At 39.3% G+C, this 16,739-nt stretch overlaps 1 protein-coding gene across 6 annotated transcripts in view; it reads right to left on the reverse strand.

The window, feature by feature from the left end:
• TRPC3 (transient receptor potential cation channel subfamily C member 3) overlaps nt 1-16,739 on the reverse strand; it is a 73,451-nt gene that overhangs the window by 30,996 nt on the left and 25,716 nt on the right. For all 6 annotated transcript variants that reach the window (XM_046655803.1, XM_046655801.1, XM_046655800.1 and 3 more), the window contains exons 3-6: nt 16,106-16,294; nt 6,750-6,914; nt 3,591-3,807; nt 1,959-2,192 (exon numbers count right to left, since the gene is read on the reverse strand). In XM_046655803.1, coding sequence (XP_046511759.1) covers nt 1,959-2,192; nt 3,591-3,807; nt 6,750-6,914; nt 16,106-16,294 — 805 coding nt within the window. The remainder of the gene's footprint in view (nt 1-1,958; nt 2,193-3,590; nt 3,808-6,749; nt 6,915-16,105; nt 16,295-16,739) is intronic.

Here is a 16,739-nt window from a genome sequence, read left to right on the forward strand (position 1 = left end):
TGTCATCCTATAGGCTCAGTTGGCACAAAACTTCTTTTCCCATATTTCATGGGGAAATTAGTTCATCTAACAGTTTATGCAACTAAAATGTCCTATTACGAGATGGAAGAATGTCACTGAATAACAATGGTGCTGTCAATGTGATATCTGAGCAATATAATGTGATCCTGGAAAATGTAAAATGCTACTGAGGTACAAAAATTTTGGATATAGATTCTGAATGAGGATGCTCAATACCCCTTTCAAGGTCACTCAGTAAGTTCACAGCAGACTATTAGGTACTCATCTCCCTGGAGGGTCAACGACACACTACGTGGTTAACCTTTTGCGAAGTCGGTCACTCCCGGAAGAATGGAGGCATTGCACATATTTGCAACAACAATAAAATTAACATTTATGGAATGTTTAATATGTACCAGGCACTGTGCTTTCAATGACCCTATGGATTTCATGTTATTATTATCCTCTTTTTAAAGCAATCAAGACTTAGAAAGGTTAAAAACCTGACCAAAATCATACACATAATAAGGAGTGAAGCCTGAATTCACAAATTTCCCTCCAGATGATAGTCATTAGACACATGTGAATAAATTTAAATAGTTACTGAAATAGTCAAGGTATATACATTGAAATAGTTAAGATTATATTACACAGTCAAGATAGATATATATTATACATATTACAAAGATACATATTACACAAGATACATACTGTAGCTAATTCTTTAATTATAAATGGTAATCATTTGCTCATTTGATCTGGTCTCCTTGGTATATAGAAATCTTTGCTTGCTGACAATAAGAGATAATGCGTTTAAATTTCACAATGTGTGAAATGTACATCTTAATTTTAGAGCAGGCACCCAGACTTCTTCAATAATGTTAACACGCTGCTTGTACTTATCACAGTGTAAGCCTTAATTGTACTTATCAGGAGTTATTCTTCATAATCAGAACACATTTAAACTCTGTGCCTGAGTTTTCTTATCTATAAAATGAGGATTAGACAATAATTTCTAAAGTCTTTGCCGTATTTAAGATTTTGTAACTATATGAAAATTTGCTAATTGTGGCTCCCCAGCTTGGCTTCAAGGGAAGGGAGGCTAACAAGGCTGAACATCAGTTTGTGCTGGGCAAGTATCCTTGCACACTGGATGTCAGCTGGGGTCTCCCTGCTCTTTATGATATAGAGAAGTTTGGCATGAATTCCATTCTGTGTCATGTTGAGGAGGAGCACAAATCCTCCCTGGTTGGTTTTCTTCTTCTTTTTTTTTTTTGCTGAGGAAGATTCGCCATGAGCTAACATCCACTGCCATTCTTCCTCTTTTTGTATGTAAGCTGCCACAACAACATGGCCACTGACAGACGAGTAGGGTAGGTCTGTGCCTGGGAAGCGAACCCAGGCTGCCAAAGTGGAGAGTGCCAAACTTAACCTCCATGCCACCAGGGCTGGCCCTCCTCTCCAGCATTTCTACAAGTTTTCCAGAGTTTACCCCCTCATGGTCACTTTAGCTCCTACTTCCTGCCTCTGCTGAATTTTTCTTCACTTCACCTGTACAGCAGTTTAGCACCATCTATTATTTTATCTCCTCCAGTCCATGCTCTCAGGGACTCATCTTCCTCATCAAGCAGTGTATCAAGTTATTTTTTACCCTAATTAAAACAATTTCATGTCCTAAGCATGTAAAAGAGTAATGAAGTTGTTAGGCTTAAAGGTAATATTCTCCCACCTTGCAACATCTTCTTTTCATAGATTGCAAACTAAGGCAGAGAGAAGTAAATTAACTCGAACAAAGTCATACAGCATGGGAGAGTCATAGCCTTGAGACGAACACAGTTTTCATGCGTTCTCCACTGTCCACACACATTCAAAACATGCCTCCTACTAAATATTTCCTTCCAAAATGTGGTTCCAACACCCTTCCCCAAACATAAGAGAACCCTGCAGCTAGAACTTACCATAAGTGAAATACTGTATCTCTGGTGGAAGAGTAACTTCACTGAGGTCGCTCTCTTGGACATAACTGTCCACATACTGTTGCGCTTTCGTTGCCTGAAGGAAAGCTAAGAATCTGGCCGTGAAAGCAGCAATGAAGATGGAGAGCATCCCAAAGTCTAGCACATTCCACAACTGCAAAATGTATTCCCTAGGTCCTTCCAGCCAGAGCTCTTTACACTCAGACCACATCATTCCTGTCACAACACACACAGAGGGTATAGGTTAGATTTTACAGCTTAGATCAGAAGCTATTATTTTGTCCACCATCAGGCCCCACCTCTAAAACGCCCCAGATGTGAAGCACTGTACTAGACACCATAAAGCACCAAACGACTGGGCAGCTCACTGAGGCCCTGGGCAGAGTTAAATGGAAGGAGAAGCTTCGACTAAAGGAACGATTCACGCCACCAAGTTAGATTTTGGAGAAAGACAGTTCTCCATGTGGCACCAGAAACGGTGCTGCTCATATGGGGGGGGGGGGGGGGGCAGGAAGGGGGAGAGGAAATAAGCAAGGAAGGCTCTTCAAGTCAAACAATTTGGCCCCGTGAAACTTTTGGAGGAGAGGAGAAAACTCATCTTTATAACACCACAATGGTTAAGGATCAAACCATAGTGATTATCAGAGAAATAAGCCCCTAAATGAGAAACTTACTGTATAGTTTTAACAACAATGCTTTCCAAATTATCCAGGAATGCTTACATCCTGTCCCCTACCCTCTGTCCTCATTTCAGCTTCCTGCTGGGGAGGTGAGGAATATCATTGGAAAAAGAAGAAACCCTTAAACAGTAAGCCCTAGGAAATTATGAAGAAACTTAAAGCAGAAAATGCCATTCTGGGAGAAAAGGATAAAATATTCCAATTTCACAACTTGTCCTGACTATATAAGGGGAAAATATTATCGAATTTTACAAAGAAATGTAACAGCTCAAAATAAAATTCATAAAATAATTACTTGACCCAGGTTGAGGTCATAGGAGTGAACCAACCTATTAATTCAGGAACTGAGAAGATACCAAGAAACACGCCAGGTGACATAGAAGAATATACAAAAATGACTTTGAATTAGTAATCAATAGATAAACTGGTTCCACTCTTCATATTTTTTTCTCACATCGCTTAAAATTTTCACTTTAACACAGCTATTCAAAATGGGCTATTGTGAGGTGAAGCAACAAACATTCTGAAAATTGAAACCCTCCTAGAAAACCTTTAGAACTAAAGCAATAAAACATTCTTTAATCCGTTAATAGCCACTGGGTTATTCCACAAGTATTTCAATTAAATATTTGATCATCACAGTGAGTCACATTAAAAAACTTATATTTTATTCAAGAACTGAAGTTAGATTTCTGAAACACAGTATATTTATAATTAGGCTCATGTTACCCATAAAAATTTTTATTTAGTGTTAAGGAATACCTTTTAGCATTATCAAGCTGTTAAATTATTCAATTATTTTTCTATTCTGCTTATCTTACAACAGTAATGTTGTCACCATATAATGTACAATAACATTTTAAATAGAAAATGACAATAATTATATGGATATTATTTTTGATAGACATTAGAATACTTAAAATAAAAGGCTTACCAAGAACCCAGACCATAATTAGCATTTCGGTCCACGTGAACTGGGTGGTTTTGACCCTGAAGATCTGTTTGGGATAGTCAATGACAGTGATATTTGGCAGCGTGGTGATGCCTTCGAATCTGTCTGAGGCGTTGAACACAAGCAGGCCCAGGAAGATGATGAAAGAGGCAGCATGTGCCACAAACTTCATAAAAGGGCTTCGCAGAATTTTCCCCAGCTGTAATAAGACAGAAAAAAAGGGAAACTTTTATTTTAGAAAATCTAGCTTCCACTTATGAAAATTACTATACAGGTTAAAAAGAAAAAAGAGATGAAATGAAAACACTTTCAAAATTCGGCTTCTGTTTCTGAAGAGCTATACATTGTAAAAATTACTCCTTCTAAGGGATGCTTCTTCCAAGAATAATTTAAGGAATCTTCACACTTCATTGTTTCTAGATATCCAATTTGTCTTAGGATATACTGCATTCACAGATGCATTTCTGGAAATCACAAAGCATATACTAGTTACTATTATTTTTACATGAAAGACTATGCAATGTTAAAGCTTTTAGAGTCTAGAAAAAGAAACTCCAAATTTGTAATGTGTAACTGTTTATTGCTTTATTATTGAAATGTTATGATGAGTTTGCAGACTCATTCATTTATAATCGAAATGTTATAATGTGTTTGTAGCATATTGCAAACTCTCTGAAGATTAAAAAAAAATACTACTACAGAAGTATAGGTCTCACTTCTAAATGTTCCAAAATCAAGTTGTACTTTGTATGATATAAAAAAGGCAGAAAATATTATAATCAAGATAAATATTTTGTTACTACCCCAATAAGAAGAGAGAGACATACACAATAATTAGAACCTCTAAGTAGGTTAACTTAACTAAAAATCATCCCTGAGTTTGGAAAATCATGTAATTAGTACAAAAGCATTTCTAAAGTTCAGTTTATAATTATTTTGAGGTAACTCCTTTAAAATCCCATGTGATATAATGTCCTTGAAAGCCCCATGTTCTAGTAGAAATGAAAAACAACTCCTCCTGTCTCCAGGGTCTCTGTAGTCCAAGAATTAGGTACGTTTGGTAGATTTGTCAAATAAGTTCTCTATTCTACATACTCAGAGCCTACTTTCAAACTCAGTCTGACCTTAAAAAGTACCAAGGTTCCCATTTAAAAGACCATAACTTCAAACAAATGCTTTTGTATGTATCCAGAAACTTAATTTGATATCAACAAATAACCAAAGAATGTCAAACATTTCTGGGATTAAACATGAATGCACACAGACAAATGTCACATTTTCCATAATAGACACAGAAAAATAAACAACACATTTACATATCACCATGCTGTTCTGCAGCTGCAAAGAGGGCACATTCGGGGAAGCACGTAGTGATTCGTGGGAGGTGCCAAGTCCGTTTCTCCAAGAGGCTGATTTTTTAAAACTTTAAATAACATGAAAAGAAAACAGCATGCCCATCTTAAAAATGAGACACAGGGGCCAGCCCAGTGGTGCAGCGGTTAAGTTCGCACATTCCGCTTTGGTGGCCCGGGGTTTGCCGGTTCGGATCCCAGGTGCAGACCTATGCATCACTTGGCAAGCCATGCTGTGGTAGGCATCCCACATATAAAGTGGAGAAAGATGGGCACGGATGTTAGCTCAGGGCCAGTCTTCCTCAGCAAAGAGAGGAAGATTGGCAGCGGATGTTACCTCATGGCTAATCTTCCTCAAAAAAAAAAAAAAAAGCGATACGCATGGAGAATTCTTGTTATGTTGTCTTTTCACCATAGGCTAGGTGGTATATGGCATGTATAAATGTGGGCTCCAGAAACGATTCAGTTCCCTCTTTTCCCTTCTCTACTGGGCAGAGTTCATCACATCATTAGCTGAACTTTTACAAGAGAAAAAAGAATGGACTTCAAGATGCCTACTTCAAACCCAAGGTAATGTGTTAAGTGACTAAGCTGCCCTAAGAGACAAACACTTAGGAACCTGGACTTTCTACTTCATTTCCCCCAGAAAGGGAAATTATTTGGGTGGAATGTGATTTTTGCTTTCATGCTGCTCTCTCATTATTTATAGTTTTGAGTCTTGAGTGTTTATGTATTTGAGGAATCTCAAGGTACTTTTCCATGATATATAACAAAAGAACTCAGCCGAGGCACTAAAATTGATCAAAATGACAAACCTTCTGCCTTAAATTGCATGGGCAGCTCAACAACAAAGCAAGATGGATGAAGAATATCGCGCATATACGGTGCCTGCGGAGCAGGACTCCGCTGGGGAGACTGCTGAGCCGAGAGATGACGGATTTTCAGGGTCATTTCTAAGTGGCCTTGACTCATTTTGCTTGAAACTGCCTCTGATTTAAACAAAACCAGATTGGGGAATATAAAAACAGGATTAAAGGATCTCAGAACAGCTTCTTCTCCCTGGCAGTGCCCTTTATTAACCTAATACAGATTCTGCCAGCATGACTTGTATCCTTCCCACATCTCGTTTAGAGGATGTCTTAGGCACAATTAAATTGACTCTACACAGGCAAGCTGAGAGAGGGATAAAGGTAGTGAACAAAATGATTGGAGCAAAACTAGATAAAAAATTTTAAAAATCCCCCAAACTCCAAATTCTACATTTTTTAGAATCTTCTGAAGGAAGAAAGGGCTACGGGAACCTGACATGCACTTTCTTGAAGACTTTGGAGAATACCACTGGTCGCAACCGTGCTTCATACACTCAGCCAGAGATCTCTTTGATAGGTTCAGAGGAGTGCTTCATGCTCAGGTCAACTGCTTATGGCACCACCGCAGTAGGGCTGTTCCCCTTCCACAGGCTGGCCCGTCTACTTATTAAGCTATCAATAGAATTAGCACAAGTGCTCCTTCACTCAAGTAGCTTTTCCTCCTGTCTACCATGGGGATTTTATCTTAAAAGGCTAAGCTTATATGCCTGCAAATGTGATCTATCCCACTAGAACGAAATCCTGTTTTATCCCTTATTTGAATTGATCCAGTCATTAAAAAAGCAGAATTCATGGTCTTGAGTCAATTAACATTCAGGGGAAAACTGATAAGAGCCTTAAGTAGGAAGCTTTTCCCTTTTTCATCCCAAAAGGACACAGTACACCAACCACAGGGGAAATGGCTGTAGAAAGGCTTGTACCCTGCTGCAAGGTGCGATCCAGTAGCCGATGGCAAGAAACGGAAGGCCCAAGGCCACCACCAGCACAACCAGACACTTGATGGCGATGGTCTGTTCCCGAAGGCCAGAGAGGTTCTCGTACCAGATGGTCAGGAGCTGCTGCTGGCAGTTGGGATGAGCCACAAACTGTTGGCAGAGAGAAACAGAGAGAGAGAGAGGTAGGTCACCTGGCCTCTATCGACAGTTCAACTACTGACTGTGTGTGTATCCTAAAGATATTTTCCCAGAATATAGGCACTGGAAGCCTCTGGTAATATTCTCCTTTACCTTCCCTCCATTTTTCAAAACTGCTTCAGAACGAATAGAAAAACCAAAGTGGAAACAAGAGGGTAAAATTGACGTTGTCCTTAATCATAGTTCTTTCTGATTGAAACTCTTCCTAATTCACAGACTCCTCTCTGGAATCTGGGTGACATATGCTTTCCTTTGTAGAAATGTGTTCCATCTTGCTGTCTGCTGGCTTACTTGCATTCAATTCAAAATGGAAAAGAAAATAGCTATTTGGTTTATTATAGACTATAGCTAAAAGAGAAATGTGTTATTATGTTTCATGTGCAACTCCTCAAAAGCTACATGTATGAAAAATATATACATGATATGTCCTATGTATACATATGGACTACCACTGCAAATCTGCAGTCAATGAACCTGCAAATATTACGCTGGGTCCACACTTGCACTGCTTCCAGGAACTGGCATCAAATGTCACTTCCTCCCTGTTGCACTAATCTGTCCTCCTTTTTTGCTTCCTCCGTCACAGGTCAAAAAACCACAAATATTTATCTCCAGCAGTTCTTTTAAACTACAATTCTAATCAGGAAAAAATGAGCAAATCATACTTATTTCAGTGCTGTCATTTTGTTTTATTTTGCAGTTTGATTTTGCTAAGTTATCTGCCTGCGTCTATTTAGAAGGACAGGGATTTCCTTAAGCCCTGTCCTTATTCAGGTAGCAGAATGTATTTGTAGTGAGGCCCACGTAAAAAGGTCCCTAGGCCAAAAGGTGCCCACGTGTAGCTGCATATGCCTTTCTTTGAATGCAGAGGTGCGCTTTGCCCAAACTTTGGAATTATTCAGAATCATTCACAAATCAACTACAAGTACAAATGCGTTTTTTTAAAAAGTGTTCAGGGGCTTGCCCGGTGGCGCAGAGGTTAAGTTTGCACATTCTGCTTCTCATTGGCCCGGGGTTCGCCCATTCAGATCCCGGGTGGGGACACGGCACCACTTGGCACGCCATGCTGTGGTAGGCATCCCACATATAAAGTAGAGGAAGATGGGCACAGATGTTAGCTCGGAGCTAATCTTCCTGAAAAAAGAGTGTTCAGCAACACAAAATCAAGGTATCACTGTCTTCGAAAAAACAATAAAAATAACAATGAACCTGTTAGGAAGTACCTGTGGAATGTTTTTGCAAACTCTGAGAGGCAAAGAAAGAAGCCGCAGTTCCCACTAGAAAAAGAGTTCATCTTTAATCAAGTTCTAGTTAACGATCCTAATGACTCTTAGTAACTCTAGGCAATTCCTCAAGTTATTTGGCTATTTAGCAACAGCACACCTACAAGGAAATGAACAGGTTTCCACTCACTGGTGCCTAGTTTCCCATCAGCTCTTCTAATCAAAGAAAAAGAAAAAAGAAAAAGACAAGCTCATGCCCCAGGGTAGGCAGAAGAGGCACAATTCCCCCAAGTCCTCATTCTTGCCCCCAGTGTGCACCCGCCCTCTGGGAAGTCCACTGATGTCTGCTGTGACAGTTGCCGCTGCAGCACGGTGCACAAAGAAGACTTGATGGCTCATAAGCAGAGGTGGAGAAGATGAGTTTACAAATATTAGATGTGAAATAGTTAACTCAATTTTTTTCAATAACACAAACTGAAAGGATTTGGGAGATTTAAACTACTAAAAATAAAGAGCGCTAGCTTTTCTTGCTTGATGAGTTTAATGTGAAAAAGTGTATTTTATCTTGTAAGTTCCTTTCAATTCAGTTACAAAAATCCTAGGTCCTGAGGCTCACTGGTCATTGCTAGCTGCTAAGTGTATATTAGATCTTCTCTCCAAACTCAAGATTTTGCACTCTTCCAAAGTCCCGATTTTTGAAAACAGTATTTCAAGATCAGTGCAGTCATTAATTGAATTTATGATGAAATATAATCAAGGCTGAAGGCTTCCTGGGGTCTATGCAACAGCTTCCTAGGATTCATGTTGAGAGCTCCTCCAAAATTCCACTTCTGCCTCTGTAGTGTATTGGATCATTTCTTTCCTGTTTCACTACTTCTGTGTTAAAAACCCTCCTGCCCTCTACAATTCCTAAATGTCTGTCTCCTTCATTCATTCATTCATTCATTCACTCTTCAAAATGTAGTAAGCCCCTCCTGGAAGCCAGGCACTGTGTGAGGTATTTGGTACAAGAAGATGTAAATAGGAGCATCAGTGATGTATTAAGCGATAAGCAATCCCTGTTCCAAGGCACCCAGTAAACTCTCAATAAATGTGGGGAAAAAAAGCCATTATGATGGAGACTTGGACTCCACATGCTTGCCAGGATAAATAATCAGCATTTAAAATAGTCTTAACTTGAATGTTGGTCCAAATGTCTTGGTGTTTGGAGGATCTGCATTTGTGGGAAGTTAGATAGATGCAAATAAAAGGCAGTCCTGCAATTCCAGCCAGGCTCAGATGGGGAATGGTGCATTCAGGACCATCTACAGGTAGAGTATATGATGTCAACAAATCAGATACCACTTGGGAAGTCAACATGCACTTTTCACAGGACAAGGGTTTCTGCAAGACACAAAATCCTCCACGAAGTAAAGACACAGGTAGACACGTGTCCATATGAAACTGATGGACAAATTTCCTCTTTGTGAGTATCTAGCCTTTCTTTCTTAGCTTTAACTCTTGAGGAGAGAAATATTAACGTTGTTGTAGGGCTCCCTCTTCTTGCTCCTCCTCCTTGAGCTAATCTTTAAATTTGAAGATGTGCTTTATGGCATTAATTATATTGGATAAAGGTTACACAACCCTCAAAGACTTGATGGAAATCAATCTTTTCCATGTGGCATTATATAATGATCAATCTTTGACCCACTGCGACTTGTACAATACAGTGCACTCGATATATGTTAAATATAGTCATACGCTGCATAATGACATTTCAGTCAATTGTGGACCGCATATGATTATGGTCCCATAGGATTAATAGCATATAGCCTAGGTATGTAGTAGGCTATACCATCTAGGCTTGTGTAAGTACACTCTACGATGTTCTCACAAGGTTGCCTAACAAAACGTTTCTCAGAATGTATCCCCATTGTTAAGTGACGCATGACTGTACTAGCCAAAACTGTGATGTTTGCATTTTACTTCTTACACTTTAAAATTCAGCTTATCAGGTATATTTCCTGTATTACTAATTCTACCTTCTTCTTAACTGAGATAATAATACACCACCATATGGTATCTGTTGATTGCTTTTAATCCACGGAAAGAAACTACAAATAGATATTTTCCTCCAATGATTTAAAATCCTAATACACGTACACAAGGAACATTTAAAAACAGAAAATAAAACCAATACAATAGTAGCAAGTGAGGGAAAAAAGCTAATCCCTCCAGCAGATGAGTTTTGCTCTTTTCAATGACTTCAAAATAAGGCAGTGACCTTTATCTCTTAAAACTGTACCATGCAAAAAGTCTCCGTATGCTGCCACAGCAGTCATAACGAGCTGGATAGAAATTTGTATGCTGTTTCCTAACTTCAGTGGGCCAGCAAATTGAAATCATCGCAAAACTAATACCCTTATTTGAGGTTTTTTGATGTAAAGGGAGAATGCGTGACACATAAGAAAATCTCCATCTTTCAATGGAACAAAACTACTGCAGCAGTGACAGCAAACTTTCTTTTCCTGCCAAATGACTAACATATTGTAAACTGAACCACCAATCAAGGCAGGTTATGGAAAACAATTAGATAATTTTCAACTTAAAAAAATTCACGCTACATTGTCTTTTTATCAAATCAGCCTTTACAAGAACTATCTTCATGAGAATGCTGCTGTTGTGCAAAAAATACGGTTGGAACTTTGTTTTTAATACATTGTTGGAGCCACGGATTATAGCATTTAAAAGAAAACATTCTCATGAATAAACCTAGATCATTCAACTTCTTTTTAAAGTTCCTTGAATTGTGAAATATAAACCAGAAACTTACATCGCACAAGTTTTTTGGATTTCGAATCCACTGAGTGCAAAACGTTCTGTTACATCTTGGTGCCTGAGCACAAACCTAGCCAAGAGGCTGCACAGTGCAGGACCCAGACCACAGCGGTCAGCACACGCACCCCAAAGTCCTGTAGTACATTTACCACTCTCTCATTGCATTGCTCCTTTTCTGGGCTTTCTCTATACACCTTCTGCATACATGGCGGATAATTTTATGGGTATATATTGCTGCACGTCTCTTTTCTCAATTTTTCTTTAGTTAAACCTAATCCCACTATGGCAGAAATAAGAGAGCAAGGAGGAAGAACTGAGGAAATGTTCTCCTCTTTCTCAAGAGCCTTGTTTTCCAGATTCGATGGTCTATCAAGTTCTAGTATCTTTTATCTCTGTCAAGGGCTTTCTTACAATAGACATAGCTCACTAGAAGTGGCAGAACTCTTGTTACTTCTACGGGGGGAGGGGACTTATGCTCATCCCCAAGTCACAGAGAAAGTAGAGGTACAGTTAGGATGTTTCTTTTGAGCATTTAGTCCATTCTTCTAATTGGAAAATAATGTTTTTGCCTAAAAGTTAATTTTCTTGTACTCATTTTAAAAAAATCAAATTTCACCTTTAACCCTATTCCATTCTCTTTTGTAGCATAATGTGGGTAACTCTACAAACAGTGATAATATTTACTATCTTTCCAGTTTTATTATTAACCTTAGAGACCACTCAGAAATGATTCTGGGATGAAGACTCTTCAACACTCACTTCCAGACAGAAGACAAATTACTGTTTGTTCCCCACCAGCAGCATATGATTGCCCATTTCACCAAGAGCATTGAGAATTGTAACTTTCTATTCTTTAATAATTTGAGAGGGAAAGTGGTATTTATATATATATTTTTTCTTTTTTTTTGAGGAAGATTAGTCCTGAGCTAACATCTGCTGCAAATTCTCCTGTTTTTGCTGAGGAAGATGGGCCCTGAGCTAATAGCTGTGCCCATCTTCCTCTATTTATTATATGTGGAACGCCTGCCACAGCATGGCTTGATAAGCAGTGCGCAGGTCCACAGCCGGGATCCGAACTGGCACACCCCAGGCTGCCAAAGCAGAGGGCATGTACTTAACTGCTGCACCAGCAGGCCGGCTCCTGTATATTTAGTATGCATTTCTTTTATTACAAGAGGGTTTGAAAATTTTAAATATGTTTGTTAGCCGTTTGAATTTTCTCTTCTGTGAACTACCTATTCAAGCCGTTTGTTTATTTTCCCACAGGACTCTAGAAATTTTCCTTACAAATTTGTTTGAACTCTTTGGATATTAAGAACATCAACATGGGGTGGCCCCATGGACAAGTGGTTAAGTTCGAGTGCTCCGGTTCAGGGTGTGGGCTTTCGCCAGTTCGGATCCTGGGCGTGGACATGGCACTGCTCATTAGGCAATGCTGAGGCAGCGTCCCACATGCCACAACTAGAAGGATCCACAACCAAAAAATATACAACTATGTATTGGGGGAGATTTGGGGGCGGGAAAGAAGACTGGCACCAGTTGTTAGCTCAGATGCCAATCTTTAATAAAAAGAAAAAAAAATCAACTCTTTGTAAGTTGTATTTGAGAAAAACGTTTTTCCCAGTCTGCCCTTCACTTTTTTGCTTAACATCTTTCTGATTTACAGAGGTTTTAAGTTGTATGTGGCCAAATTATTTATATTTTTGCTTCGTTATTTCTTCTACTGCTTTTCTGTTGGAAAGTTCTTTTCCACATAAACATTCTTCTTTTTTTTGTTGTTGAGGAAGATTGGCCTTGAGCTAACATCATGCCCATCTTCCTCTACTTTGTATGTGGGGTGCCTACCACAGCATGGCTTGCCAAGCGGTGGCATGTCCACACCCGGGATCCCAACTGGTGAACCCTGGGCCGCCAAAGCGGAACATGTGAACCTAACCACTGCGCCACCAGGCCTGCCTCCCCACATAAACATTAAATTCATGTTCAGATAGCTCCCATTTGGGTCTTTTATATTTTCATTTTCTTGATTAACTGCCATTGACTCTCTAAGGCCTGGAGTGAAGACCTGAACTCTGGTAACTCTGAGTCCAGATAGAAGCCAACAGCCTCAGAAACAGAGCTGGGAGTAGATCTTGGGTAGATGGCAAAAGAGACTTCCTGAGTCTCTTGTGGGACCTAAATGGCTTACCATTACATAAAACTGGTTTCCTTGGTGAAATTATGGGTTTATTTGAATAATTATGAGTTTATTATGCTATCAGGGGGACAAAAATTCCATAACATATAAAGTTATTTTGAAATACCAATGCCTCACACATAGCTGGAGATCACCTCAGTGCCACATTGGGGAGGGTTCACACATCATTTTAATTTTACTTGGTTTTATTTGGGAACCAGAAATGAGATGATGGAAAAAGGAAGCAGGAGAAGTGGGTGGGGGTATCTTCCCTCTCTGTTAGATGGAGACGGGTGAGTGTTGAGTGAAGAATGAGGGAAGTCTTGGAGAGAAAGAAAGAAAGAGGAATTGGTGCTTTTTTGGGCATTCTAGAATAGAGTTCTTACAAACATTTATTGAGTAAAGAAACCAAATCAAAGACTTGAACTAATATTCCTTTTATAACATAAAACAAACAAAACCAAAAATGCCTGCGAAATCCTAAGTTTCCTTTCAGTTCTAAATACATTTTTTTGATGTTTCCTGGCAGTTGACTGATGGTAAATTTATTATTAATGATGCCTCATACAGTGTAACCTACACATCAATTTATTTAAAATTAACATGCAGGAAGACATTCACCCTGCAAGACAGGTTGGTTAACAGAAGCTGTAGATGAGCTGTCTCTGCTAATATGACACTTTCAAAGCAATGATAAAGACCCAGGGACAACTGAAATCAATCCTCTCCTCTCAGGTGCTAAAGAGAAGAGATGCATATTGCAAGATATGTGAATAAATGTCCAGACAGTTTTCTAAAAATGATCCAGTATTAATCTTATTCAAAATGACCTTTTTCCCTCAATGCAGCAAAACCTCAACCAGCAAGAATGTTCTGAGAGGAGGGCAGTTGAGGCAATTTAATTATCTTGTAACTGATAATCCCTTGAAAAGTTATTTATTTCAATATTTACTGAGAATCTTCACATTTCACTGTCTTATTAAATAGAGGGGAGTCTGTCATTAATGGCTGGCTAAAATCTTGTGAACACCACATGCAGAAGTCCTCTACATTGTGGTAGAATTGTGTGTGTGTGTGTGTGTGTTTGTGTGTGTGTGTGCAGAGAGAGAGAGAGGTTTCCCATTCTCACCTGCTGCCAGCATTTGCCTAGGTTCCAGGGCTCAGAGGCATACGTGCAGCCTCTGATTTGGAAGGGGTCACATATAACAGGCAAGACTCAGGGGCCTTTTCTGGTGGTGTGGGAGCAGGTCATCTGCAGCAGAGGCAGAATTGTTCTCTTTGGGCCACAGAAACTCCAACACGAGGCCAGTTCTGGGCCTGGTTCTGGGCAAGGTTTCTGGAAGCACAGCTTAGATAAGCTTGTTCCTCCATCTCTCCTAATGCTGGTGTGAGCCTCCTCATAGCCCTTACTAAATTCCCTTCTGTTTAAATTGGCTATGGTCTGCGACTCAGGACTGAAACCAGTAGAGTGAACATGAAATCTGTCTGATGACTACGAACTGAACTTGCTTAAGAGTCACCATTCTGAGATTAAATTTTCACAATGTAGAAATGTTATTAGCTAATTCTTCTTGAACAATCACCATGTACCATCCCTGTGCTGACTACTTTACATGCATTAGCACATGTAATCCTCAAGACAACTGAAAAAGTAGTTATTACTGTTGTCCTCACTATTACTAACCAGCAGACCAAGGCTTAGACTGGTTAGGGCCTTGCCTGTGGTCACTCAGAGAACACATGGGTGACTTAAGACTTGAACCCTTGCAGGTTGTGTGGCCTGCCCTCTTAAGCTCCATGCCACACTACAGAGAGGAGAGAAGACTCAGCTATTCATAGATTGCCAAGTTCATGAAACCAGATATATTCCTGATAACAGCTTACTACTTCATGACTTATTGGTCTCTCTTGAGGTACCAAAAAAACTTTATTTATCTAACATATATGAGCTGTTAGACTCTAGATCATTGAGATTTTTATTATAGTGAAACATCATAACTACAATTTTCATGAGTTATTTACAAGCCCCATACAAGTACAAATACATACACAAGACAATTTATCTGCAATAACCAGAGTAAAAAAGCAGTCATAACTTTTATTTCTAGCAACTGCATGGCCAACTCCATAAGCCATGTGACCTTAGACATGTCATTTAAGTTTGGCAAACCTCAGTCTCCTTGTAAAATAGAAATCTTATCATCTCTCTTACCTATTTTATAGGAGAAATGGATGATAACATAGGCTTGTCACAAGGATTCACATGAGAATGTGCGTAACTGTGCCTTACAAAAATGTATACAAGTAACAGATTTTATTATCATTAATTGCATTGTAATTAACAGTTTACAAAGTTATTTTGCATATCTTAATCCATGGAAATTTCACTAAAACCTTGACATGGGTAAGAGATATTATCTTCCTTTTATATGAAGAAACTGAAATTTAAGGAAGTTTTATGACTTATCCAAGGTCCCACAATGGATAAAAAGTAGAAAAGATCAGAAACTAAACATTTGACTCATAACTTTACCATGCTACTTCGCTTCATCTCTTTCATGAAGGAAAAAAATCTTTCACCAACAGCATCTATGCTTATTATTAAAAAAAAAATTCCTAGGGGGCTGGCCCCGTGGCCGAGTGGTTAAGTTCGCGTGCTCCGCTGCAGGCGGCCCAGTGTTTCGTTGGTTCAAATCCTGGGCGCAGACATGGCACTGCTCATCAAACCACGCTGAGGCAGCGTCCCACATGCCACAACTAGAAGGACCCACAACGAAGAATATACAACTATGTACCGGGGGGCTTTGGGGAGAAAAAGGAAAAAATAAAAAAATAAAATCTTTAAAAAAAAAAAAATTCCTAGGATTATGGCATAGTTGACATTACATGTTTACTCCAATACAGAGCTGGATGAGTGGGCCACTCACCTTTTTGACTTCATACTTAATAGCAAGTTTGACACGACTCAACGACGCTTTATGCCTGTGCACCTCCAGGGGCTCTGCCGACTCCAAATCTCCATTGAGAATAGCTTCTACCTCTTCCGAGTCTCGGCAAAGATCCAGCACACCCACTACAAAGTCTTTGCATTGCATGGAGAGCTTCCGATAGTCATTCTAAGAACAAGAGGTTTAGAGTTTAATACAAAGAATTTGCTTTAACTCAACATACAGTGTTGAGAGTTTGTGTAAATTAGAAAAAGGTATCCTCTCCTCTGGGGAGGAAGCTGCAGCCCTTATCTGGCTGCAAGGCTTACTGAGTTAGATACAGGCTGGATTGGCCCCCACCCATCCACTTAGCCAGGACCTTTCCACAACCTGCCCAACCATATAAGACAGCTCTGAAAATGGTATGTATATACATCACTGGCTTGTATTACAACACGTTGGCTACATGCTGATGCTAAAAGACCAAAGGATCAAAAAGAGTTGTATTCCTCTTGTACAGATAAACAGGAGTCTTCTTAAAACCCAAAGAAGACTACTTCCATAATGAAAACTTTTTTAAATGGCCATTTTTCTAATGCAGCAATTTGACATAGAAGATTGACTATACATAAAA

This window comes from Equus quagga, chromosome 3 (genome assembly GCF_021613505.1).
Source record: "Equus quagga isolate Etosha38 chromosome 3, UCLA_HA_Equagga_1.0, whole genome shotgun sequence".
NCBI lineage: Eukaryota > Metazoa > Chordata > Mammalia > Perissodactyla > Equidae > Equus > Equus quagga.